Source organism: Lynx canadensis, chromosome B2 (genome assembly GCF_007474595.2).
Source record: "Lynx canadensis isolate LIC74 chromosome B2, mLynCan4.pri.v2, whole genome shotgun sequence".
NCBI lineage: Eukaryota > Metazoa > Chordata > Mammalia > Carnivora > Felidae > Lynx > Lynx canadensis.
The window spans coordinates 17,359,785-17,387,331 of NC_044307.1; the positions used below are offsets into that span (position 1 = coordinate 17,359,785).

General features: G+C 40.8%; 1 protein-coding gene across 1 annotated transcript; it reads right to left on the reverse strand.

Moving 5' to 3' along the window:
- Positions 1-150: 150 nt before the first annotated feature.
- On the reverse strand, positions 151-27,547 carry SMIM13 (small integral membrane protein 13). The gene is made up of 2 exons (XM_030314852.1): positions 27,437-27,547; positions 151-4,513 (listed from the first exon to the last, which is right to left on the reverse strand). Exons 1-2 carry the CDS (start codon positions 27,510-27,512, stop codon positions 4,326-4,328), a joined length of 264 nt encoding a protein of 87 aa, XP_030170712.1. The 5' UTR covers positions 27,513-27,547; the 3' UTR covers positions 151-4,325.

Here is a 27,547-nt window from a genome sequence, read left to right on the forward strand (position 1 = left end):
GGACCGTGGTTACTTTAATTCTTACAGACTCTTAGAGTGTGAAAAATGTGGTGAAGCGTGGACCACTGGGAAAAATGACTGCTTTCAACTCCCTTCATGCCCCAGGTACCCTTCATACTTACTATACTTTATCAATGACACATACCAAACTTTTGTTTTCAGTTTAATTTATTCTTTGCAGTTTAAAGTGAAAGTTAAAACATCAAACAAACCACAGAAGCTTTAGGTATATAGTAGTGACCAGTTTTGAAACAAAAACAGTGAATGATCATTTACACACATTCCTTAACTCTAATTTTACATCTCGTTATATAATGGTACTATTGATGCACACGTTTCTAATTCCTTATACACAGACCTATTTGTCAAGCAGCAGGATGGCAATGCATCATAGCACAGCACAAAATGTTTCCTTTAAGAAACCAGAGAAGCCATATTTGGTGGATGGTTATGCACAGAACTGACTTGGAAGGGTACTTACTGTTAAACACTGGTCATAAGGCAGGCAGCCCATGTACATTAAGAAATGGAAAATGGAAGTTTTAGTAATATAAGATAAAATGCTATTCTTTATGCTTTAAGTTAAAAGCTATAGGATACTTTAAAAGCAGACGATACTAGGTGCTCGAATTCTAGACTCTATTAGTTGCTCCAACGTCTACAACCTTTGAGTACTGCTCATTAGCTTTTAAAAGTCAACTTCAAATATAAAAGCACCTGAAGTTTACCAGTCAAAAATCTAATGTTACATTGGTTACATGTTACACTAAAACACAACTTTTAAGAAAAACGGACTTTAAAAAATACTGCATTGTTGACTTAAAGTAATTTCAAACTACGTTGCTCCTAAAAATAAAAGAGCACTACTTTCAAATCTTTCAACACATTTTGGTTTAAAGTAACATTTTGTGAAGCCATTAATATGGTTCACCCATCTTCCAGCAAAATATATTCCCACCTTTCAGCAAAATAACAGTTGAACTTGTTTTTAAGCCTAGCATCATCTAAAGAAATGGGTCAGCACATAGGTGAATTAGCTATTCACCCAAAAACTAGGTATTTAATGTTTCCACCATGAAAACAATACTACAAAATCCATTGGATGAATTCTATTTTTAGCTTGATGTAAATATTAAAAACCTCACTGAACAGTGCCACACAAATATCTAGTGTTTTTTGGCATTGGAATCAGAGCAATGAAAACCAGTACGCTTGATACAGGCAATTTTCACAAAAGTGTCAGAGGCAAAAGAGATGTGGGAATGGTTGATTGGATAGGAAATGAAACAACCTATCAGAGTCCTCAATTTTAGAATTAATCCTCAAAAGATGGCATAGTTGGTCACCATCTCTGTGAGTATTCAGACCAGATGGATACTTGAATGCACTCTTAATGCTCGGAACCTTCTAAGCTTCAAAATTAACCACAGGCTAGTCAGTCTCCCACTGAGAAAATGAAAATGCACTTATGAAGTTATGGTTAAGCACAGCTACAAAAGCACTAACAGAGAAATGGGAACAGAAACATTATCCCACACAAATAATTGTGTGTTAACACTCCTCTCGCCTATCTTAGCGGCGGCCTTAGGAATACGTACTACGGTGAGTGTATCGAGGGCAAAAGGAATGCAAGAAAGATAAAAGCTTTAAACAAAGGAATTGGTTTGCAAAACATTCATACTGGCATCAGTGATTTCTTTTGCACTCCGAAGAGTTAAAAGGTGGTAGGGTGTAAGCTACTTAATATGCTTTTGGATGTATTTCCTAAGTAAGTTCAACAGACCGTTTCCCTAAATCCTACTAAAAAAGATATCCCTGAAGCATAAATGTAAATAATACCAACATGTACACCTTCACATGGATTCATTTGTAGTCACCTGTGGATGACCCCTGCAGATTTTATGAAGTTACACCAGCCATCGTTCTTTAATACTGAAACAGTACAGAAGCTCACTGGCTACTTAATGTTTGTCAGCAACTATGATTAGTATCTAAACCTAAGGTACACACCAGAAAGCAGAATCCACAGCTCAAAATATTAGACTATGAAAGACCTATTTAAAATATCCTCCCAGTAACCAAGAAGCTTTTAGGCATTAATTCTTTTCTAGCTGATGACCGTTTTAACATGATAATGCAGCTAGAATGAAGCACAAAAATTAATGCTTGCAACTTGTGTCACGGTTCTGTTCATCGCCACAGTCACAAACAGAAAACTGCATCCAATAAGGAAATGACAGAAAGAGTATGTGCCTCTTCTCAGTTGCTGGGGATCTTCCCCCAGCAAATACTGAAAACTAAACTTACGGTCTGTAGATTCCCTTTCAGTTTATCCAAAGGGCTACAATGACGGCAGAGGCAAACCTCAGGAACACAAGCTGGGGCGCAGCAAGTGCGCCTGTTAACAAACCAACTATGGGCGTGAAAGACGAGGTATCAGACGTGGTTCCACACGGTTGTAAAACAGAGGGGAGCGTCTATGATGACTAGTTCTTGAGGAAAAAAAAGGGGAGAAACCTAACAAGAACTTGGATTAATACAAGACACCGGCTTTGCAGTTCATTCTTGTACAGAGCAGGTAACACTGAACGGGAAGGGTCTTTGAATTCCTATCTCTCTTCCCTGGTGAACACCCAGTCCAAAGTCCAGTGAAGACAAACACGGGCACCCGGCAGATCATTTTCCAGTGAGGCGGGCATGGTCACCGCTCTATTTTATCCTCAATACCCAGGACCTCTGAGGTCTTGTCACTGAATCGTTTGTGAAGAAGTACTTTCTCCACAACGCATGCCTTGAGCATGAAGTCCTCCCACACAAAAGGGAGAAACTAATCCTCTTCCTGAAGTAGAAGACAGTTCTTAGATGCCTAAATTACTACTCTAAAACCTTGAATAGGTTGCAAAAAAAACTGTATCTCCTAGAGGACCATTGTAACAGCCTAAGAGTCAGGACGAAGTTCCCCAATAAATAACCGCTATCCAACAAAGAAAAATAAATTTACAAACTATTTTTAACCTAAGATACCATCAACTGTAGGAGGCACCATGTGTACCACTAAGAAAAAACAGGCAATTAAACCGACACAATGCCTTCCTAGCATGTAGAATGTTGGTATTTAGTGAAACGTTGTTCTAGAGTTAAACGGGTTTTTATCACACCAATCTTGCACATACCTGAAGAAAGTGTATGAATTAACTGGTTAAGTTATAACTATAACTTCATATTCTGAGTCCAACTCTTCTGAATCACTTCTCCAACCACAGCCGCGGAGGTCTGCTCGCTTCCACAGAACAGCACCCTTGGTGTCACCCAGAGCACTGGGGAGGCAGCGTTTCTTGAAAGGGTGTTCCACCGTGGCCTTCTGTTTCACGTCAGCAGACAGCTTGGAGCAAAACGATGTTTGACGCCTTAAAGACAGTCCTGCTCGGCGCATGAATCGATCACACCAGCCTCTCGTTGCTTTGAATTTTGTTTCGTCTATTCCCAGGGTTTTGGCAATTTCTCCCGCCTTCGACCGCATTGCCTGGCGCGTGACAGGCAATCCTTTTGCACGCATCTCACCAACAAAACATAGTACAGCTTCGTCCACTTGTGGGTATCTTCCTTTCTTAGGCCCCGTGAAGCATTTTGTTGTCGCTTTACAAGTAAATATGGAAGCACGGTCGTTCCTCCAGCGACGGATGTTGGCTTCGCTGATACCGAACGTGCGCCCGGCTGCCCTGTTTCCATGCTTTTCTGCGTACACGATAACTTTTCGTTTCAATGCTGAATCATAGTGCAATCTTTTTGAAGACATTTTTAAATGCCTCTTAAACCTGACGCATTTGACACCAATAACACAGTGATGACGCTGTCTAGGTCAAGCTATTAGTACGTGCACACATGCACGGGTTGGGTAACTCCATCATAACCATCTCCTGGCTGACGGTAATCATGAGCTACATCCCACTTTCAGACAAGGTTAACACGTGGTAACAAAAACAAAAACACAACATACATTATAGAACTAATAAAATATGGTTTCTCAAGCCTGTAATGTTTACCAGATTCACACCAGTGCAAGAAAATAAGCCCAGGAGGCAAAGAGTAGTAAGTATGTAAGTGGAAAGCTAGTGAAGCAAAAGATTATTCTTTAAGATGGAATTTGCAATGGTCTGATTTGGTTTTAATTCCCTTTATTTTCATATGGCTTACATATAAATCTTTTTTTTTTTTTTCCAACTGGACTTAAAATCCAAGTAAAAAAAAATGCAAAGCCAAGTCATTAAAGACAGAGGCTCCTCACTGCCTTTCATCATTCACTAGTACAAGACGAGGGCTGGGGGTCAGTGGCCTTCATCAGCAGGTGCCCTCCTTTGGCGAGCAGATCTGATCCTGTGGGAGGATGACGAAGTGTCTTCTTCTGTTTCAGAGCCTGATGGCTCATGATCTCCCTCCTGAGATCCTGTGTCTCCCACCAGTTCCCGCAGAAACTTGAATTTCGATAGAAAAAGATGCCATACAAAATACCAACCTAAAAAGAGACAGAAACATTAAGAAAAATTATTACAAGCAATTTTATCAATTGAGAACATTCTAGTTAATTGTATAGGCATGGGGTATTTCACCAAACAGTATGTAAAATACCAATATATATGTGATTACAAATATATTTTTATATAACAAACATTTATTAAGCATTTACTATAGACAAGGAGTAACAATAAACTCTTACATTATACAAGGGTGGTAAAAAGTGTCTGCCTTCGTGGAATTTAGAATCCAAGCTTGGTCCATCTACATTAAAATTATGATGAGATTATGATATCTACGTCCAAGTGTTTATTTTATTAGAGTCAAATTTCTGAGAGCACTTTTCTGGGGAAAAAAGAATACACTCTGCGTTTCCTTGGACATTCACATCTCAGTGCTAATATTTACTAAAACCAAGTCTCCTTCAACTGCAAGGTGAAGGCCATGCCATGGCAGGGGCACCCCGCACTTCAGTAGGAACTTTGGTCAGGGGCGCTGGGGGCTTCAGCAGTAGGTTAAGCGTCCGACTCTGGGTTCCGGCTCAGGTCACGATCTCACAGTTCATGAGTTCCAGCCCCGCATCGGGCTCTGCACAAACAGCGGGGAGTGTGCTTGGGATTCTCTCTCTCTGCCCCTCCCTGCCCATTCTCTTGCTCTCTCTCTCTCTCAAAATCAATAAATAAAACAAAAATGAACTTCCGTCAGACTCAAGCTATTCATAAGTTTCTAGAAATAATAAACTTTCAAAGAAAATTAATACATTTTCTTTCATTACACGACAAAAGAATAAAGCCAGAGCACCACTACCGAGGCTCAAGGTTTTTAAAAACATGGCATTTTCATGTCAGAGTCATTAAAAAGTCTGAACAACTCTACTTACAAATAAAAAAAAAATCACTACCAAGTTTTGTTTGTTTTACGAGAAGTTTGAAGTTCACTACGTTTTAGGTGCCCACGAATAAGGATCAATCAATAAATGAGTGCACCAGGATAAAACCTGTGACCCATGATAGTTGGGTCTGAAATGTTAAGAGTATATGAAGACAAACAAAAGTAACCACTATAACAAAGCTTTCCATGCAAGGGCCTTTCACTGTGCCTTCCACTTTATACACTTCTAGCAGAAAAGCAATTGATCACAGCATATCCTGATGAGGAGCATTATATGAAAACAAAATCCAAGCACCTCTTCTACCCCCAGCATTACACCAGACCAGGATGAATGGCCAGTGAAGGAAATTTCTAATTCTACTTGTTACTTTCTTGCAATCTCTGAAGGAAAAAAAAAAAAGAAAGAAAGAAAGAAAAAAGATCAACCTAAGCTCCTTGGTATTAAAAGACTAATAACTTCAGGGATTTAACCCTATTTCCCAAGTATTTGCTTCCTAAACTGCTGAATGCTAACCAACCAAACCACACCACAAATATATTTTGGCCAACTGTGAGTTAAGCATTGAACTCTGTAAAACAGTATTTTAATAAAATTCCAAAGTAGCATGCTCTTGTCTTTACCCAAAATTCTTTGTAAACACAGGCACAGAGAATTAGCAGAAAAAACTCTGGAGTCAGGAGTCCCAGTTCTGACAGAAGACTCACAAAGCTGCTGTAAGAACTAAATGAGAAGGTACATACAGGGCTCAGGAGTCCAGCACTGAGTAAGCATTTTGTAAAATGCTTCGTGCACCTAAGCTGTGGTAGCACCTAAGCCCTGGGCAGTGGGATCTGAGGTGCCTTCTATTTGTCAATTATCTTTTTTTTAATTGAGATATGTTTCACATAGCATAAAATTCCCTCTTCTAAGTATACAATTCAGTGGTTTATAGTATATTCACAAGGTTGTGCGACCATCACCGTGGTCAGTGTCTGCCCAAACATTTTCGTCGATCCCAAAAGAAACCCCGTATCCATCAGCAGTCACTCCCCATTCCTTCTCCCTCCAGCCCCTAGCAACCACTCGTCTCCTTTTTCCTGTCTCTACGGATTTGTCTATTCTGAGCATTTCATATAATGGAATCACAATATGTAGTCTTCTGTCTGGCTTCCTCCAGTCCGCGTATACTTTCAAGGTTCATCATCCACGTGGTTACAGGCATCATCATTCCATTCCTTTTATTGCTGAATAGTATTGCAGTGCATGGACACATCACACTAAGGTTTAACCATTCAACAGTGAACGGACATCTGGGTAGCTTCTCCTTTGGGCTGGTACAAAAAAGCGTTTCTGCTTTTGGTGCAAGGACCATTTGTGTACAAGTTTTTTGAAGAGACGTGTTTTCATTTTTCTTGGACACCCAACAGTCCAACTAGGAGTACAACTACTGGGTCATATGGTAACTTTGTGCTTACCGTTTGTGAAATTGCTAAGGCCGTCTTCCAAAAAGTGGCTGTGCCACCTTATATCCCCACCAGCAAGCATGAGGTGCCACTTGCTCTACATCCTCACCAAGACTTTTTATTGTCCACCTTTTCCATTACGGTCATCCTAGTGGGTGTAGCACTGTGGCTTTTACTTGCATTTCCCTGGTGACTAAGACGTTGAGCATCTTTTCGTGTTTACTGGCCATCTGCATATCTTCTTTGGAGAAATATCTATTCAATTCCTTTGCCTACTTTTTAAAACAGGTTGTTTGTCTTTTAGCTTGTAAGAGTTCTTTATATATTCTTGATACTAGACTTTATTAGATACGATTTCCAAACATTTCCCTCCCACTCTGTGGGTTGTCTTTTCACTGTCTTGACAATGTCATTTGAAGTACAAATGTTTTCAATTATGATGAAGCCTAATTTATCATTTTTTTTCTTTGATGAAATCCAACTTATTTATTTTTTCTTGCTTGCTTCTATTTTTGGTATCCTATCTAAGGAACCAATGGCTAACCCAAGGTCATAAAGATTTACACCTGTGTTCTTCTAAAAGTTTTAGTTTTAAGGTCTGATCCATTTATTAGTTAATTTTGGTATGAGAGATTCAAATTCATTCATTCTTCATATGGATACCAAGTTGTTCCAGAACCATTTGTTGAAAAGGCTGTTCTTTTCCCCATTAAATTGTTTGGCACCTTTGTTAAAAATCAAAGACCATAAGGAGGTGGGGTGGTAAAAAAAAAAAAAAAGTCAAATGACCACAGATTGATGTACGATATCTTTATGCTAGTACTACACCATATTGATTACAGTAGCTTTGTATTAAGTTTTGAAATTGAGAGTGAAAGTCTACCATCTTGTTCTTTTCAAGGTTGTTTTGGCTGTTCTGAGTCCTCTGCATTTCCATGTGAATTAGAATTGCACTGTTGATTTCTGCAAAAAAGGCCGTGAGAATTTTAATAGGGGTTACAGTGAATCTGTAGACTGACATGGGGGCCCTACACAGTTTTTTAATACTTCCCTGTACTGAACGTAATTTTTCTACAACAGACACACATGGGTTTTGATAAACAGGAAAATCAGGGGGAAAACAAGTCAGAAACTGTAAGTAAATCATGAACACTCTATAGATGTGTAGGTTTAAACACGCCAATGCCATTAATTGGCCTAAATTATTAAAGCCAGTTGATTTCTTTTATTTTCAATATTTTTTAAACTGTTTTTTTTAATTTAATTTATTGTCAAGTTGGCTAACATACAGCGTATACGGTGTTCTCTTGGTTTGGGGAGTAGATTCCCGTGATTCATCGCTTACATACAACACCCAGTGCTCATCCCAACAAGTGCCCTCCTCAATGCCCATCACAGAGCCAGTTCATTTCAATAAATACTAAGGAAAACCCCTAACTCTTGGATTAGTTGTGACTATCAAAGATGACAGTCTTGGCCTCATAAAACACAAAGATTCCAACAGTGGCTGCAAGGTGTAAAACGACCATAAAGAAACGTAAGGGAGGTTTAAGTTTTTTTATTAAAAAAGAGACTACAGTGAAGGGCTGGCATGACTGGAGCTCCACCATGAAACACTACAGTGCCCTTGCGATGGTTAAGACAAAGCGAAGTCTCCTAGCACAGAAATCTACAAAATAAGGAATTGAAGACAGCTGTCACAGTCAGTTCGGGAAGCTACAAAAGCATTCAGCGAGATCACAAACTCAACTTTAAGAAAACAAAAAAAATGTTTTCAATCTCTGCCAACAACCTATGTAAGGGATCCAATCTCGAGTCAAAATTCAGAATGTGGCTGCCAGCGAGACGCTTGAGTTCAGAGCAGTAAGTTACGGCTCAGCACCCCCTCCTCACCCACACCAGCTAAGCCATCCAACTTCACACCTCTAATGTTTATCCCCCAACCTGGAGAAAAGAAAACTCCCCACTCTGGTCTGGGTGGAAGATATGCAAGGGCTGGCAGTGGGGGGGGAGGGGGGGGGGAGCATGTGGGTAGTGACACTGCTTCCCACAAAAAATCGTGAGGTAGAGAATTCCAGATACGGAGTTCCTCTGCTGGCCGGCCACAAAGAACAAATACTCACCGTGCCTGTTTTTCAGGGGCTACTATAATGACAGGGTAGGAATGCAAAGCTAAGAGAGAAATTGCAGTGTTGATAAGAACTGCAGTGGTATTCACTAAAGTGAGGGAAGTTCAACAAGCTGTTCTCCAAGTAAAATGAGTACGTTCTTACAGAGATAGAATTTGTTGAAGACAGATGTGGGGGAAAGGAGTTTCCATATCACAGTACTTACGAACAGTAACATCTCATGCTTCTACAAAGAGTATTAGTAGTCTGAACAAAGGATGACACCGAAAATTCCAGGCAATTTGATCAAAAACAAAAAAACAATCACACAGGCTGTAATTTATTTTAGAAAAAGAACCATTATTAAAACCCCAGTGGGTACATACCAGGAAAAGCATGACTTAGCAAACAAAAAACTAAGAGAGGTACTATCACAGTGCCAGATAAAACCAATAAGATAGTCACTGACTGTGTTAATTAGACATGGATATCATATTAGCTAACTTTTCTTTGTCCGACTTGGGGACAGGTACTACAGGAAACGCTTTGCACATATTTAATGGCCAAACTGTCACTCAGTGTAACTAAACTGTTTCTTCACGTATTCCTGGTAGCTGATTAACGGGGCCCTGATCTATTCATCTACAGCACCTTACTTGTACTGATCTTACGACAAATACAAAGTAGAAAGGCATATACACATTCCTCTCCTCTTAGGTTAATAAAGCAGCTTTCCTTCAAGTAACAGAAACCTTGGCTTATTTTAACCAAAAAGAGGGAATTTATTGTTAGCTTACAGGAGAGCCTCAGAATGCATGGGAAGAAGCACCTTACTGGGGACAGAACAAGAAGACTCTTGTGAACTGAGGTAGTTCTCACAGCATTATCTGTTTCCCTCTACACACTTGCTTCACTCTCTTCTCGGCTTATCTTGCACATAGCTGCTTCTTCCCAGTTCTATGAAAGACTTCTCAGTTCATACACTAAAAAAAAAAAAAAAAAAATTAAATTAAAAAATAAAATAAGAAAATAAAATAAAACCCTGGAATCTCTATCCCAACTTGGGTCACAGGTCAGCCCCAGGGCCAGTGTGCATTTCCTCTGTTGGGTATTGTGAATGTGGCTGTCGGGCCTACCACGTAGAATTTGTGTGATCTTAGCGACAGCAGGGGGGTGATGGGATAGCCTGGAGAAAGAAGCCAGTAAAGCTGTCTCTTCTACTTCCATTAGCAACAGAGTCCTGGAGGACAGTCTCCACTGAGTCACTCCAAAACAAAACATCCCAGAGCTAGGCAGACAATTCTTCTGATGGATAAAGTCTAACCAAAACCTTCAATAGTCTTGCCTTGATTCCTTCAAAACCTTCAATCTCCTCACCCTGATTCCTTCAAAACTGAAACACAGTGCAACCTTTAATGAATGTCCACACTGCAAGAAGTCCTCAACCTCTTGAAATGAGAAACTACTTACCTAAGGAGGGGTGAGTGAGATCAGAGAAGCCTGGGAGTCATATTCTCCCTTTTACAGAAAAGAACACATGTAAATGCAAGGCAAGTTCAAAAGCATTCATTATACAATGGAATGACCCTCGTTAACGATAGGTGACTACCACATTACAGCCATTCACAACAAAATCACTCAAACTGGCCACTCATCACACTCTGCTCGGAAGCTTTGAGAAATTACAGCTTCCCAAAGACTCATGCCAGATAAATCATACTCCGAGGACTGCGCTTACTCATTTTTTTAAAGCTCCCTAAATGATTCTGATGCACATGCAGGTTTGGAAAAAAGAAATGAAGAAGACACATGAGTGCTGTTGCAGCTCAAATATGGAGACGGGCCAAGGAAAAGGAAAAAAAAAGATGAGCAGTGGATCAGCAGTTGGGGAGGAGGCAAGAAACCAGCTGACCAGGCCATCTAACAGAGAAGATCCCACTTGAGAAAAGGCCACAAGAGCCACATTAACCGTTAATAGGCCAAAGTAAGTGTATGAGGGGGAGCTACAAAGAAACTGTCCCACGCATCGCTGGTAAGGGGGGCGACGCTGCAGGGGGGCGATGGATGTGTAATGAAGGATGTAACGGATGGTCAGAAGTTGGACGTAAAGAACAATCATACCTTTGCTCCAAGTAGAATTCGGTTACGACCCGGTTAACAGAATGACTTAATGAAACACTTACGAATCTGAAGTTCATTCTGTTGTATACTGTGAACATAAGAGAAAACAAACGGGAAGTTGCGTAACATAAGATGAAGCATCACACTCTATCTACGTGTTACTGACGTAAGACGGCATCGAATAGGAGAGGGGAGTGCGTGCCGGGAGGTGGAAAGGCATCACAGACACAAAGGACAGAATCAACAGTTCAGATTTACGACTGTGACTTTCCATATTAATAGACCAGCTCAATTTGGACTCTGGGCCCTAGTGACTAACTTCTACCAGATACGTGTATGTATCTTTGTGGAGGAGTGGGATAAAAGGAAGAATAAACGCTACGAAGGCTATCTTTACCGAAAAGGACTTACCCTTGTACCCTGCACACCTACAGCCGACAGGAACTCTCAGGAACTCTCCCGGGAGTACAGCTCATATAATCCCTCCCACTGAGACCTGATATGCAGGTACCACAAACTCCCTACCTAACCTTACTCTATGGGATGCGTGTCTTGTGCCTTGTCCTGGGATTTAGTAAGAGAGAAATGGGAAGGAGGAAGGGAGAAAAGAAGTGGCGGAGGAGAATTGTCCACAATTAGATGGGTACGTGTTAAAACGAGTGGGGCAGTTTTTCACAGTTTCAAAGGCAAGTCTGCACCTCGCTGGTCTCACACTGGTAAGCACTGTATGTCAGAAACACTGGCTGGCAACACAGGGTGTATATTCTGGGACAAGCAAATGAGCACTCTCTTGCGTGTGCCAACAATTAAGCGTTATTAGCTCAAAGGATGAATTTCATGAAACACATCGTACGTTGTTTTCCTGTGCAAGATAAACGTGCTGGCAGCAGAAGGGTGGTGACAGCAGATGAACCTGAGTGATGAACCAACACCATCAACACACCACAAACCCAAGGGACGGTTGTAATTATACAGTTCTCCCTTTACAAAGTGCTTTTCTATTCAACGTCTCCTCTAATCCTCCCAATGACACTCTGAATTAATGAGACTAGGAATCATTATCCCTATTTTCTAGATAAGAAAATAAGAGAAAGTGACTCAACCACTGAAGAAAGCCAGCTAGGCAAAAGAGAGCAATGAATTTTAAAAGTGTATCAAATATCACAGATTTCTGTGGGGAAAGTATGGCTGAAGGACAGAATCACCAGTTCAGATTTAAACACAAAACCTCAATTAGAGAATGAGAATTTGATATCACCACCCAAGATCTTTTCAGGTCAAAAGCCCAGCTACAGTATAATCACAAATTCTTGTCTTGGTGGAATCAGTCCAATGGAGTTACGTAATCTCACCTTCGTGATGGTATCGAAGTGGTTAACTACCTGGCTCAATACCAGTCTCCATTTGTACAAAGCTTTTTTCCACTTTCAACCCTATGACTGATTTTTAGTTTAATCTGAAGGTAGCTAAGGCTCACTTCTAAGATAATATATTCAAGGCCATGGACACAGGCTAAGTAAAAATAGAGCCATGCTCTTCCACCTCTTACCACAATACTCCCTCTACCGCCCGCCCCTTTGGTAATGACCCACTGGGCAACACTAAGTTACAAGCCCCTGGAAATACCACTACTGAGTCAACACAAGGTTGAACCACCAATACCTCCACATTCAAAATTCTTTACCCAATAAACACAACATTTTTAAAGTTGCCTTTTAAAACCTCTCCTCTTTCCTATTTTCTTCGTTGGTGACCACAACACTCTCACAGATCCAAATATTACCTCTATTACAAATGATAACCGAATTTTCCCTCCATGCCTTCCACCTTTCTTGAACCCGAGGGAGGAATGGCTGGCTTGAACAACAGCTCCTTCTGATTTTCTTCTTTCCGTAACGGGTATTATATCCTCTCCCCATCTCTCTGGTGAGAAGTAGTTCCTTTTCAGCACATTGTCCCTCCTCTACTTTACCTCAGTGCTATATAATATTCTACCTCAATAAACCCTCTTCCATCTGTTTCCTTCTCTACATTCCCAGTGCCATTTTCTATCCCAGCTCAAAACCTTATTATCTGCCAACTGGATTATCAGCATAATCTCCTATAGCTCATATGCATGTTGGAGCCGCACTGCTTGGCCATGAATCCTAACTCAACAACTTACTTGCAACTTGGGCCAGTTCACCTCTCCGTGCCTCAGTTTCCTCTTCTGTGAAGTGGAGATAACAGTACCTACTCTCAGAGAGTGACACTGATAATAAAAAGAATATATATAATAGGCTAAAAAGATGCCTGGCACATAACAAACGTATATGAATTGTTACTACCATTGTTACTATTGCCTAGGCTCCAGTCTCTTCCTCTCTAGGGCAAACTCTATAGATGCAGGGCTACTACCACTGTTATTAAGGGTTTTAAGCATCATTGATACATAACTTTTAAACCTTCCTACTGCACTGTCTCTTCAGTGTGGTGCTATCTTGGGTGATGGCTTTAACACTGGGTGCTCACTTCCGTCCTCATTGCATTAATAACTGTCTCTCATTCCCCCCAAGACACAAGTTTCTTAAGACTAGGAAATGGTATGGTTTATCAGTGTCTTTCACTCTATTCCCTATGTCTTGAGCATGTCTGGCAAAGAGTAGATACACAAATCAAATCAACCAGCCTCCATCCTCTCAGCACCCAACACACAGACAAAACCACCCATGAGTTTAAGGGTTTAATGACCTTCACCAATTAAGCCATTTCACGGCTCTGAAGATGCCTACTACATAATGTAGTTACAAGTGGACAGAACTGCTTAAAGATACTGAACAACCTTATCAAACAAGTTGACCTAACACGTACAGAACATTCTATTCAATAACTGTAGAATAATCATTCTTTTCAAGTGTATATAGAACATTCACCGAAATACACCATTAATCAGTCTCAATAAATTTAAGAGTAAACTCTCTTAAAAAAATTTTTGTTTAACATTTATTTATTTTTGAGAGACAGAGACAGACAGATCAGAGCAGGGAGTAGAGAGAGAGGGAGATACAGAATCTGAAGCAGGCTCCAGGCTCTGAGCTGTCAGCACAGAGTATGACGTGGGGCTTGAACCCACGAACCGCGAGACCATGACCTGAGCAGAAGTCAGACCCTGAACCGGCTGAGCCACCCAGGCACCCAAGAGAAAACTCTCTTAATTTTATTATACAAAATGTATTTTCTGACCAGAACAAAAATTAAAGTAGAAATAGATGACTAAATGATATATGGAAAAAAAATCAAATATTCAAAATTTAAGCAACATACTCCTAAATAATCCATTCAAACCAGAATTCACAGGCGAAACTAAAATTAGCTTGAACTGAATAATTTTTTTAATCAAAAGCAATACCTGAAAAGAAATTTATTTCATCATTAAAAAAAAAAAAAAAAAAGGAAGGCCTAAAATCAATCATCTAAGCTTCCACCATGAGAAACTAGGAAAAGAAGTACACATTAAACTCAAAGTAAGTAGAAGAGAGGCGCCTGGGTAGCTCAGTTTTGAGCACGCACCTCGATTTCAGCTCAGGTCAAGATCTCATTGTTTGTGGGATCAAGCCCCACGTAGAGCTCTGCACTGACAGAGCAGAGCCCGGTTGGGATTCTCTCTCTGCTCCTCCCCCACTCATGCCACACACACTCTCTCACTCTCTCTCAAAGTTAATATATAAAAAACTTTTTTAAAAAAGGCTGATTGACTTTTTAAAAAAGATAAGTAGAAGAAAATAAAGATATCGGCATAAAGCAATGAAATAGAATATGGACAACTAATAGCGGGAAGAAAAAATGAAACCAAAGTTGATTCACTGCAAAGATCAATAACATTTATAAACTTCTAGCCAAACTAATCATGTGAAAAAAGAGAGAAAGGACACAAATAACCAATATCAGGAATGAAAGAGAAGACACATCACAGATGCTACAGGTATTAAAAGAATGAGAGAATACTCATTCTATGAATGTCCACTTTGTGGACATAAAGGCTCACTTGAGAAGAAACAGACAATGAGAGTAGCCCAATGTCTATTTAAAAAATTGAATTTGTGGGGCGCCTGGGTGGCGCAGTCGGTTAAGCGTCCGACTTCAGCCAGGTCACGATCTCGCGGTCCGGGAGTTCGAGCCCCGCATCGGGCTCTGGGCTGATGGCTCGGAGCCTGGAGCCTGTTTCCGATTGTGTGTCTCCCTCTCTCTCTGCCCCTCCCCCGTTCATGCTCTGTCTCTCTCTGTCCCAAAAATAAATAAAAACGTGGAAAAAAAAATTTTTTAAAAAAAATTGAATTTGTAGTTAAAACCTTCCCCAAAAGAAAAGTTCTGGCCCAGATTAATTCTACGGAACATTTAAGAAAGTATGAACTGTGGCAGACACAGCTTAGTAACCTCAAAGAAGTCAAGCCACCGTGTAACTCTTGTGTGACCTGTCCCCATGAGTGCGGCCACAACGTGTGTCCTACTTCCAACGGAATACAGCAAAGGTGATGGGATAGTTACTCCTTTTATGAGGTTTTAAGACACATGTAAAAGGATTCTGCAGGGACAATTAAGGTCCCCATCAACTGATTCTGAGTTACTGAAAGGGAAATTATCTTAGGAGGACCCAACTAAATTAAGTGTTAAGTCTTTAAAAGAGACACTGAGCCTTTCCTTGGTATCAGAGAGATTCGCCCACTGGCTTAAAGAAGCAAGCCACCACAAGTCCTACAGTCACAAGGAACTGAACTCTGCCAACAGCCGTAAGAGGCAAGCTAACACCCTGACTGCATTTGTGAGATGGACAGAAGACCCAGCTAAGCCATCCCCACACTCCTGACCTGCAGACACTGTGAACAAATAATTATGTTTTTGTGAGCCGTTAAGTTTGTGGTAATGTGTTATGCAGCAAGAGAGAACTAATACCCTAATTCTAAGTAAATTCTTCCTTCCAAGAAATAAAAGAGAAACACTTCCCCACTCACTTTTGATGAGGTCTCCCAGGACCCTCAGGACAAAATCAGATAAAAGCATTTAAGAAAGCTACAAATATTCCTCATGAAACAAATTCTGCAATACACAAAAAAGATACATATGAAAAGGATAACCATCAACATATAAAAAGAGTCTATCTGAAGAACGTTGGGTTGCTTTAACATTCAAAACTCAGTGTAGGACACCATGTAAACACTTAAAGACTTAAACACTTAAAGACTTAAGACTTAAACACTTAAACACTAAAGAACGTGATCATCTCAACACAGAAAAAGCATCTGAAAAAAAAATCCACCATCCATTTCTGATTTCTAAAACATTTCATCAGGTTAGGAAAAGAAGGAAAGTTTTCTTCTTCGACCTGATAAAGAATATCTACAAACAGGGCGCCTGGGTGGCTCAGTTGGTTAAGTGGCTGACTTCATCTCAGGTCACGATCTCACGGTCTGGGAAGTTTGAGCCCCGTGTCAGGCTCCATGCTGACAGCTCGGAGCCTGGCGCCTGCTTCGGATTCTGTGTCTCCCTCTCTCTCTGGCCCTCCCCCACTCACACTCTGTCTCTGTCTCTCAAAACTGAATAAATGTTAAAAAAAAATGTTAGGAATATCTACAAACAGCCTACAGCTAACATTACACTGTACAGTGAAAGACGACATGTTTATCTCTGAAAGATTAGGGAGAAAGATCTGCTCTCAGCTCTTTCGATGCTATACTAGAGAGGTACGATGAAGCAAAAACTAAAAAAGACACAGATACTGGAAAGAATAGGTAAAATAATCTTCATGTGCACTTAATACAAATCTCTGGGTAGAAAATCTTATGGAATTTACAAAAACTAAATGAATTTAGCAGCATTGCAGAATACACTGTCAATATATGAAAATCATTTATATTTCTACATATCAGGAGCAAATATTAAATGAGTACCACACACAACAGCACCAAAAATATGAAACCTTCACAGTTAAATTTGACAAAAGTAATGCAAGAATTGTATTATATATTGAAATACGTAAAATGTTGCTGAGAGAAATTGAAGTCCGAAGAAGAAGGGGGGGGGATAGGGGATGGACGACGAGGGGGTAGGGTGAGAGGAGGAACGTATTAGTCATTCTGAAAGTCTTTCTCTCTTCTGTCTTCTTTCTTCGTCTTCTTCTTCCTGCTATCTTCGCTCTTCTTCTTCTTTCTTCTTGCTCTCTCCCCTGTTCCCCGTCTCCCTTAAGATGTCAAATCTCTCTACCTTCACCTACAGATTCAATAGGTCTATTCTGGCAAGCTGATTCTGAAGCTTAAGGAAATGCAAAGGATCTAGAATAGCAAACATTTTGAAAAGAGTAACACTGCATAACCTACACAATTGGTATAAGGATACATATATGTCACTGAAACAGAAGAGTCCAGAAATAAACTCATATATAGGGTCAACTGATTGTCAACAACTGCCTTTTCAATAAATGATGCTAAAACATCATTTTCAACAAATGATGCTAAAACACCCTTATGTAAAAAAGAGCCCTGATCCTTAACTCAAAAACCATACACAAAAAAATCACCTCAAAGATCACAGTCCTACAGGTAAAACCTAAACTATAAAACTCATAGGAAAAAGTATTTGTGACCCCGGGGTAAGCAATGACTTCTTAGGATTCAAAAAGCATGAAATATAAAAGAAACTGATCAATGGAACTTAAAATACAAAACATTTGTTCTTCTAATGATACTTAAAAATGAAAAGGCGGGGTGCTTGGGTGGCTCAGTTGGTTGAGCATCCCACTTCAGTTCAGGTCATGATCTCGCACTCCATGAGTTCGAGCCCCACGTCCGGCTCTGTGCTGACAGCTCAGAGCCTGGAGCCTGCTTCAGATTCTGTGTCTCCCTCTCTCTCTGGCCCTCCCCCTGTTCATGCTCTGTCTCTGTCTCAAAAATAAATAAATGTTAAAAAAAAAAAATTAAAAGGCAAGACACATCAAAATATTTATAAAACATGTATCTGATAAAAGACTGTCCCCCCAAATACACAAGAATTGTTACAACTTGATAATAAAAAGATAATGCAACTTCTTAAATGGGCAAAAAATGTAAACAGACACTTGACAAGATAGCTGCTGGCAATGGAAAATGTTTGGCAGTTTCTCACAGAGAAATGAAAACATATACCCCAGCAAAACTTGTAAATGAATGTTAATAATAATAGTAATACTTGTATCAACCAAAACTGGAAATCCTAACATCCATCAATCAGCAAAAGGATAAACAAATCGTGGTATACCCATACAATGGAATATTATCCACCAATTGAAAACCTGAATCACTGATATATACAAAACCACAGATGGATTCAAAAGCATTGTGCTAAGGGAAAAGAAGTCAAACACAAAAGACATGCTGTATGATTCCATTTACATTAAATTCTAGAAAAGGCAAAATTATGGTTATGGAAAGCAGTGCAAGTGTTCCCAGGGGCTTGAGGAACTGACTACAAAAGGACATGAGGGAACCTTCTGGAGTGATCAAAAAGTTCTGTATCTTGGTTGCGGTGGTGGTCACACTACTGTATACATGTTGTTGTTGTAAACTCAACAAATTTTGTCCTTCCTTTTCTGTGACCAACAGACATGTTCTACCTTATTCTCTCACTGTCTTTGAAATGTGTATTATCATCCATCTCAATCTAAGGACAGTTTATGTGTCTAAGACCAGACTTAACCTTTGAAAATCTATTTTCCACACATCAGTTAATTCAAACTTCTTCACGAATACGATCCTCCGTATTCCCAGATTCTATTACTTGCACTCGGCTAAAAGTAGAGGTTGTGTGCACTGCTCAAGTCACAGCTAGTAAGTAAGTGGCAGTGTTGGTTGCCTTTAAAGCTGAATCAGCCAGAGTCCAACTCTGCTCACTAGCTCCCTGACGAGGGAGAACAGCACAGCAGGAACCCGGGACTGGGCACTAGACAGGCCTGCAGATTTGTCCGTCTGGGGTCTGCTGAGCCAGGTTCAACCACGAAGCACAAGGAAGCCAACCCCTAGGGAAGGGAGAATGTGCCCACGGAGACAGACAGCTGCTTCTCTCTGCTCCTGCAGGCCCCCACTGAGGCTCTCCCGTGACCTAACGGCTTCAAATCTCAAACGCTCTTCAGACACGGGCAGACAGAGCAGACGAAGTGGCATCACTGTTGTTAGGCCGTGCCACAGTCAGGCCACGACCACTCCCAGCCCCTACACCGTGGCCTCCTGATTTCAAACTCTCATCAACCCTAAATACTGACCTACCTGCCTTCCTTGCTTCTAGCCTCCCCAGTCCACACCCTGTAGCTAGAACAGCCTATAAAATTCTGAGTTCCTGCTAAAAAACTCTCAGCTCCCCAGTGTCTATCAGAAAGCATAAATTCTGCAGGCGATGCATATAAAATGCCACAATCTGGGTGCTTCCTGCCTCCATCTACAACCTCATCTTAGCCAGTGCTTCAAGGACTAAGCGTTCATTCGTTTACTCATTCATTCGAATATTCGTGAAACACCTGCCATGTTCCAAATACCATCTTTACTGAAACATATTGGCCCAATAAGGAAATCTAGGCAAAAATAAAGTATTGTGAGGGAAAGGGGCAGGTGTGTGAAAGGCGGGTATCTTACAGAGAGAGGTTAGGGAGGCCTCGCAGACAACTAGAAGGACAGTGACAAAGCTGCCATTTACTGAGATGGAGAAGGCTCCCAGATCAAGAATGCGCTTTTAGATATGCTTGTTATACTCGTTGTTCGAGAGTTTTTATGACCCCATTTCCAGGCCCCCTCCCTCCTCGAGGTGGGGAGGTCAGGGGGTGGAGCTGAAACATGCCACCCTCTAATCCCATTTGTTCTTCTTAATGACCAGCCCCTCAAACCACCTAGAGGCCCCACCCCGAGCCACCTCCCTGCAATGGTCCAAAGATGCTATGAATAAGGAAAGATGCTCCTATCCCCAAAAAATTCTAAGGGTTTGGGGAACTTTTTGCCAGAGACCAAGGACAAAGACCAAATATATTATTATCCCATGGAGTTGAACTCCTTAGTTGATGACTACTCTTCAAGCCACAGGACAAAGAAAACATTTGTTTCTCTTTGAAAATCAGGTAACAACAGGGAATAAGTACACACACCCAACTTGATGAATTTCATGTAAAATACAATGTGCCTACCTTAGACCTTTTCTTAGATTCTTACAAATTTGTTGCTGAAAGTAACAACTAATTTGTATCCTCTTCCAGAATTTGTGATTTAGTGGTAGAACCAGGTTTTCGGTAGTTATCTTTGTATCTCAGAACCATGCTTATAAGAGAGGTTCAAATATTTGAGGGAAGAAAGGGCATATGACATCTGACCATAAATGGAAATAAATGAGAAAGGTAAAAACAATGCCTAACGTTTTGTGCATAAACTGAAAATAAGGAGTTGTTTTGGGTAAAGATTCTGGGCTCTATTAAATAACAAGAAAAAGGAGCAGAGTCATGTATGTGAACTTGGAGCTCAGAAGCCTAGATCTTACTCAAGTTACATTGCAGGATTTTTTTGCAACTTCAATACCTGGGATTCACTGTCTTGCCACTTCGAAGAATAAAGAGGTGGACACAAAATGAACAGCAGGGAAAAGTTTATTAGGGTGCAAGAAAGTAAGAATAGTATGAAAGCTCTCTAAGAGAAGGAGCATTTGAAAGTGAATGCCTGTGACGATAGCAGGGGACTTTGTTTTACAGGGTTTTGTTCAGGCCTCTCTACTTCCCCGAGTTTCTTCTCAGGTGCCACCTTTATTGCCTGGGTAACTCTAAAAGCCTACTCACTCCTTTTTGATTGGCTATTTTCTATTGTATGAGGGGCGGTCTGTGGCCATCCTGTTCCCTGTGGGTCATAAGGTTTTAAGGTCTACTACTTATTTTTAGTTAGGTCTTTTGTCAAATTCCTGGTAGGGGGAGTATGTGGTCTGTTACATTCTTCAGAGGAACCTTATGCCCGAAGGAGTTTGCTGTGGTCAGACCCTCCCATAACTGTTCCAAAATTTGTGTTTTTCCCCAGCCAGAGACCTCAGGTCCTACCTGACCTTTCCCTCTCTGACTATTTTATCCTATCTTTCCCTAATATGGTTACCTTCTTTGAGTGTCTTCTCCGTTGGAGTAAAAGGCCCTCAAGAGCATGGATTATGCTTCATTAATTTGTGGATACCCATAAGCACTGCCACAGCACCTGAACATGAATGAGTTCCTTCAGTGCATCTTGAGCAACAGGAGGGCTGTCCATCTTGAGACCACCTTGGTTTGTACTACCCTGAAGACTTGTTGCTAACAGTTTTAATAATTTATACTGGGGCATCTTTCTTTGTTCTTTCTTCAAATACAGGAGGGTCTACTACAGGCCAAGCACTACTCTCAAATCCAAGGACAGAGCCGTGAACCAGCCAAACAAGGTCCCTGTCTTCATGGAGCTTACACCCTAACTGGGGAAAACAAACTCATAAAACAGCTCACCTCAGAAAGGGCTAAGAGCTCAGAAAACCAAGGATCGCCGAGATAAAAAGTAACTGGGTGAGTTACCCTAAGCGGACGGGGCAGGTCTCTTCTGAGACAGCAGCGGATGTGAAACGTGGATGCAGAACCAGCCACGTGAAGAGACAGAGGAAGATTGAGGGCAAAGGCCCTGGGGAGAGTACAAGGCTGGCCTGTTGGTGGAAAGGTGAGAGCGGCGGGGAGGAGAACAGAGGTGAGCGGAGAAGCAGGAGGGGCCACATCAGGCAGATCCTTGCAGCCACAGTAAGGGATCTGGGTTGTATTCCAAGGGAAACGGGAAGCCACAGGAGGATAGGTTTTAAGCAAGGAGTGACATTTTCTAAAGGGTGGTAAAATGATCTGGCAGAGCAAAGGAAACAAAAGTCTGGACGGCTGGAAAGACGAATATCAAATGGAGCCAAAATTTACTCAAGAACTATGGAAAAGATCAGGACTTGGGATGGGAAGACGGGAGGGTTGAGGAGGAAAGAAAAAAGGACTGGCGGAAAGGCTATTTGCAAAGCTGACACGCAGGGAGCCAAGTGTAAAGCACCCAAGCAGAAAATGAGAGGATGCTCCTCGGAAAACACGAAATACCCATGGAGAAGAGACCTCCAGCCACCAACAATTGGGGACTCTCCTAGAGAAGAAGAACTTGCTGCCAGAACTGACACTAAGACTTGATTACCAACTTTTACTTCCTCACCCTTAAACATGAATACAGAACAGAGCAGTAGACATTTGTAAAAATCTCCAATCGCAGAAAGAATCCAAAGCAAACAAACCAAAAGAAAAGATATGGAAGAAACAAAGACAATGCAGGGAGAAGAAAAACACTTCATTAAAAACTACAGTTGACCCTTGAGCAATACAGGTTTGAGCTGTGCGGGTCCATTTACACACAGAATTTTTTCAATAAATACAGTACTATAAATGTATTTCCCTTATGATTTTCTTAACGACATTTTCTTTTCTGCTTTACTGAAAGAATACAGTTGTAATGCATACACAAAATATGTGTTAATTGACTATGTTCTCAATAAGGCTTCTGTCGACAGGGAACTATTAGTTAAGTTTTTGAGGAGTCAAGAGTTACCTGTGGATTTTCAACTGTGTGGGGGTTCGTGTTCAAGAGTCAACTGTATTACTAACATGCTTATAAAGAGAAAATATAAAAGCATAAAGCAAAAAGAGGTTCTGGAGAAGCAATCAGAGAACAAGTTCAGAAATTAAAAACTGGGTAACTGAAATAAAAACATAAGAGATAGAAGATAAAACCCAAAATATATCCCAGAAGGGAAAGGAGAAATGATAAAAAAATAGGATATAAACAGGTAACACTACAGAACCAGCCCATGAGGTCCAACATCCAACTAACAGAAGTGTTTTTAACTGAAAGGACCCAGAAAAATGGAAGGAAGAGAATATACCAAGGCATATAATTATGACATTTCAGAATAACAATGATAGAAAAAACTACCAGAAAGTATCTAGAGACAGAAACCAAGTTACTTATAAGGACAAAGACACAGAGGGCATTCGATTTCTTAAAACCAGGCCTAAGAAGCTAGAAATCAATAAAGTAATCACTTTTAAAATGTGGATGAAAATTATCTACCACCTGACAATTATTCAAATTATCAATCACGTATAAAGGTGGAAAGTTTTTCTAGACATTTTGACATCAATGAAAGACATTTTGACATCAATGAAAGATATGTTCAGGCAGGCATTAGTAGCTCAAAAAGGTTATTTTCCATGCATTCTTTTTCTCAGAAAGCAACCAGAAAATGTGCTCCTGCAAAACAAGATTATAAATTGAGAATGATGATGACATGAGATCCAGAAAACAAGGGTGCCGGCAGAGAAAGTCAAGGGGAGGCGAGATGGAAGGAGAGCTCTGGGGTTGGATGGCAGAGCGAGACCAAGGGGCAAAAACAGTGTGCACCCAGGAAAAAAGTAAGACTAGGAGGTAAACTGAAAAGGCAACTGTTAACTTCAGGAAAAATGAAGAACCATACAAGAAAGGAAGTGAAGTCATATTACATCATTTGACCAGCAGGGACTATTTACACAGTTAAAATATAAATCTTGACTCTCAAATGAGCCAAAGGCTGTAGTTACCAATGGCATGCAAGGAAAGAAGTGGGGACTCTACCATGGTTAATAAATAATGCCTACGTTGCAAAATCAAGAACTAGCTATGAATAAATTATTTACGAATATGAAAGTAAATAGGCAAAACAGTGAAACAGAGGACTGAAGGGAACTACTTTATGCCTTTAGTGCTATTTTTGAAACTGCTTCTTTTGTTAAAAACACTTGAGAAGGGGTGCCTGGGTGGCTCAATCAGTTAAGTAGCTGACTCTCGATTTCGGCTCAGGTCATTATCTCATGGTTGGTGGATTCCAGCCCCACATCGGGCTCTGTGCTGACAGCGCAGAGCCTGCTTTGAATCCTTTCTCCTTCTCTCCCTGGCATGCTCTCCCTCCCTCTCTCTCAAAAGTAAACTTAAAAAAAAGGGGGGGGGGGGTTCTGTTTTAGATGTATTAAGTTTGAGATTCTTTTTAGACATCCAAGTGTGCTATTAAGAAAAGACATTTGGGCGGGGGGAGGACGCCTGGGTGGCTCAATTGGTTACACGTAGTCTGACTTGGGCTCAGGTCATGACTGACTTTGGATCCTGTCTCCCTCTCTCTCTCTGCCCCTACCCAGCTCATGCTTGCTCTCTCTCTTTCAAAAAAAGAAAGAAAAGAAAAGAAAAGAAAAGAAAAGAAAAGAAAAGAAAAGAAAAGAAAAGAAAAGAAAGAAAGAAAGAAAGAAGAGAGAAAAGAAAAAGAAAAAGAAAAGAAAAAATACTTGAGGTGCCTGAGTGGCTCTGTTGGTTGAGCATCTGATTCTTGATTTCATCTCAGGTCATGACGGGTCGTGGGATGGGGCCCCGCATCAGGCTCAGCGCTAAGCATAGAGCCTGCTTGTGATTCTCAGTCTCTCTCTCTCTTTCCTTTTCCCCAGCTCACTCTCTCTCTAAAATTAAAAAAAAAAAAAAATTTTTTAAGAAAAGCTATTTGATGCATGAGCCTTGGGTGCAGGAAAAAAGTGAGAGCTGGAGATAATCAATTTTCATCATTAGCTACAGTTAATATTTAAATCTCCAGGACTAGATAAGGTTATCATAGGGAAAGACCAGAAGGAAAAAGGAATAGAAATACATACTTGTATTATAATACAGAAATATAATAGAAAATAGCATGCATTATTTCACAGAGTAAGGGCAAGTACTAGTCCATAAAATTTTTATTTCAGAGACAGAAAGATGATAGTGAGACAGATAAATGTATATAAATAAACAGATTGGTAGATGTAATTTGTATACTTATAAATGTACTGGGAATAATGTAAAATGTATTTCCTATCAGAGACTGTGATCCAAAATATTTAAGAAATTCTAGGGGATGAGAAGCCAGGAAAAAGGTAAACAATTAGGAGCTGTGGTCGGAAGAATACTATGAAAGTATAGTGTACAAAAGCCAAGAGAAATACTTCGTAGAAGAAATGCTCACCTATATGGAATGAGTATGAGAGGTTAAATACAATTAAGACTAAGTGACCAGTGACCATGGGCTTGGTAATATGGAGACCATTTGTTGCTGACCTTGACAAGGGCCACTTCAGTGAACAGTGGTAGTGGAAAACACTTTAGCGTGGATGAGAGGCAAAAAAGTACATACAACCAATACAGACAAGAGAAAGAAAACCTCCCCAGGAACCTGGAATTTGAACATCAGAATTCACTATGTGAAAGAGCCAGTCAGAGTTTTAAAATAAAGTAGGCTACCAGTTTCTTGGGACAGTCACAGGTTTCTAATCTCCAATGTTGACTGTATTTGGAGATAGGGCCTCTAGAGACTTAATTAAGGTTAAAAGAATTCATAAGGGTGAGGCCCTAATCCAATATGACTGGCTTTCTTAGTAGAAAAGATTAGGGCACAGACACACACAGAGAAAAGACCACCGAGAACACCGGGAAAAGACAGCCGTCTACAAGCCAAGGACAGAGGCCTCAGAAGAAATCAACCCTGCTGACACCTTGATCTCAGACTTCTAGCCTCTAGAACTGTAAGAACATAAATTTCTGTTGTTTAGTGTATGTGGTATTTTGCTATGGCATCCCTGCAAACTAATACAAGGCCTGAGATTCTCGAGCCTCAAGTCTGGTCAGATCCTTCCCCCCAACCTCTCATCCCTCCCCAAGCCCCCCAGGTCCATCCTAGTCAAACCATGAAGCTAGAGCATCATTAGCTCTCTCAACAACAACAACAAAAAAGTGCTTGAATTACTTCTTCATAAAGCTATTATTAGTTCTGAACCATTCCAATCAAAATAAGATGTTCTTTTTTACTTACCACACCTCACCTCTCATTCCACAATATTTTCTGAAACCAAAGGCAAGATATTTTCAGAAAAATGAGTAAAATCAAAGTTCAATAGCTCTCCGGAGCTGAGAGAGCAAGTATGATGTAGTAACAATCGGGAATTTTGATGCCCCCAGTTGGGCAAATATTCTACCCAAGGTTTTGTACAGTCTATGTGTCACATCCCCACTTCCAGGCAGCTCGCATCTTCAGACTGGAAAAGAAAGCATATGCTTACATGCTTTCCTCCTTCCCCACATGCAAACAAACCACACAGATCTGCTTTTCTTTACTTCCAGAATCTCACATATCTACAATTAGCCCCAAATCCTGACGTCGCAAGCAGGAAACCGAGAAAGGCTTTTCAATTGTTTTATCATCAGAAAAGAAAGGCTATTAACTCCGGTTCCTTCCTAAAGCAAGAAAATTAAAAATAAACACACACATATATAAAAACAAATACATATATAGGCATTTGCATAAGTGCACACATATCTTCTCCGAACACAGTCGATACTGAGCATTTAGTACATCATGTAATGAATGTATTTATTTTTATTTCTGCTTAGTTATTGCATCAACCTGAACCCATTCTTCAATATATTGGAATTATGAAAAATTAAGCTCACTGACATCTGGTTCTCAATTACTTCCCAAATTTTCACAACTGCTCAGCCACTTTGCTCAGAGACCTGTGGTTATCAGTTACTGTACATACAGAAGTCAAGAAGATCTAAAATGACGCTAATATTACCCTGAGAAGAAAGTTTTATGTCGTCTCAACCCAAGAAAGTCAAAAAATCACAGCAAACAAAACAGCACCATTATTACAAAACTGAGAGTTAGGTTACCTGACCCTGGAAGTTTAATATAGCCGGGGTTTTTTTTAAGTTCTGCCTAGCCTAGACATTTCTGTCGGGAATCTAGTTTGAGCCTGAACTCGAAGTAAACAATTTCACGGAGGGTTTCATACCCAACTCTGTCCCCACCCCCTGATTCAATGAAGGAACGGAAAGTTCTCATTATCATCAGGGCCCGAACCTCTAAAAAAAAAGGACAAGGAATAACCAATCACTTCACCTTCGAATGCAGGCCAAGGTTAAAATCTGGGCAGACAGTGGTAAGAACGGCAATCAGGAGCAGACGCTGCCCGAGAAGCAAGCAGTATCTGGTTTAACCCCGAGTCAGGATGCCCAGCCCTGGAACCTGTTCTTTCCCTCTCCAGGATGCCAGAGGGCCTGTCCTGGGTCAGGGGCACATCTCCCCCGAGCGACGTGGGCAGCGGATGATTTTAAGACACTTGTCCATCCACGACATTTAAAGCCAAAAAAAGAGAGACAGAGACAGGGACGGAGAAAACAAGCGAGCACCCCGAGTCGCGCGGGCGTGTGTAGCGCCGTGTGGAACTGCCCCGCGGCGGATGCCCCACTCACCGCACACCATCAGCAGCAGGACGATCAGCAGCGTGACCACGAACACCAGCAGGGTCAGCCCGACGTTGTGCCACATCTTGGGGAGAGGACGGCCGTCGGAGGCGGGCTGCG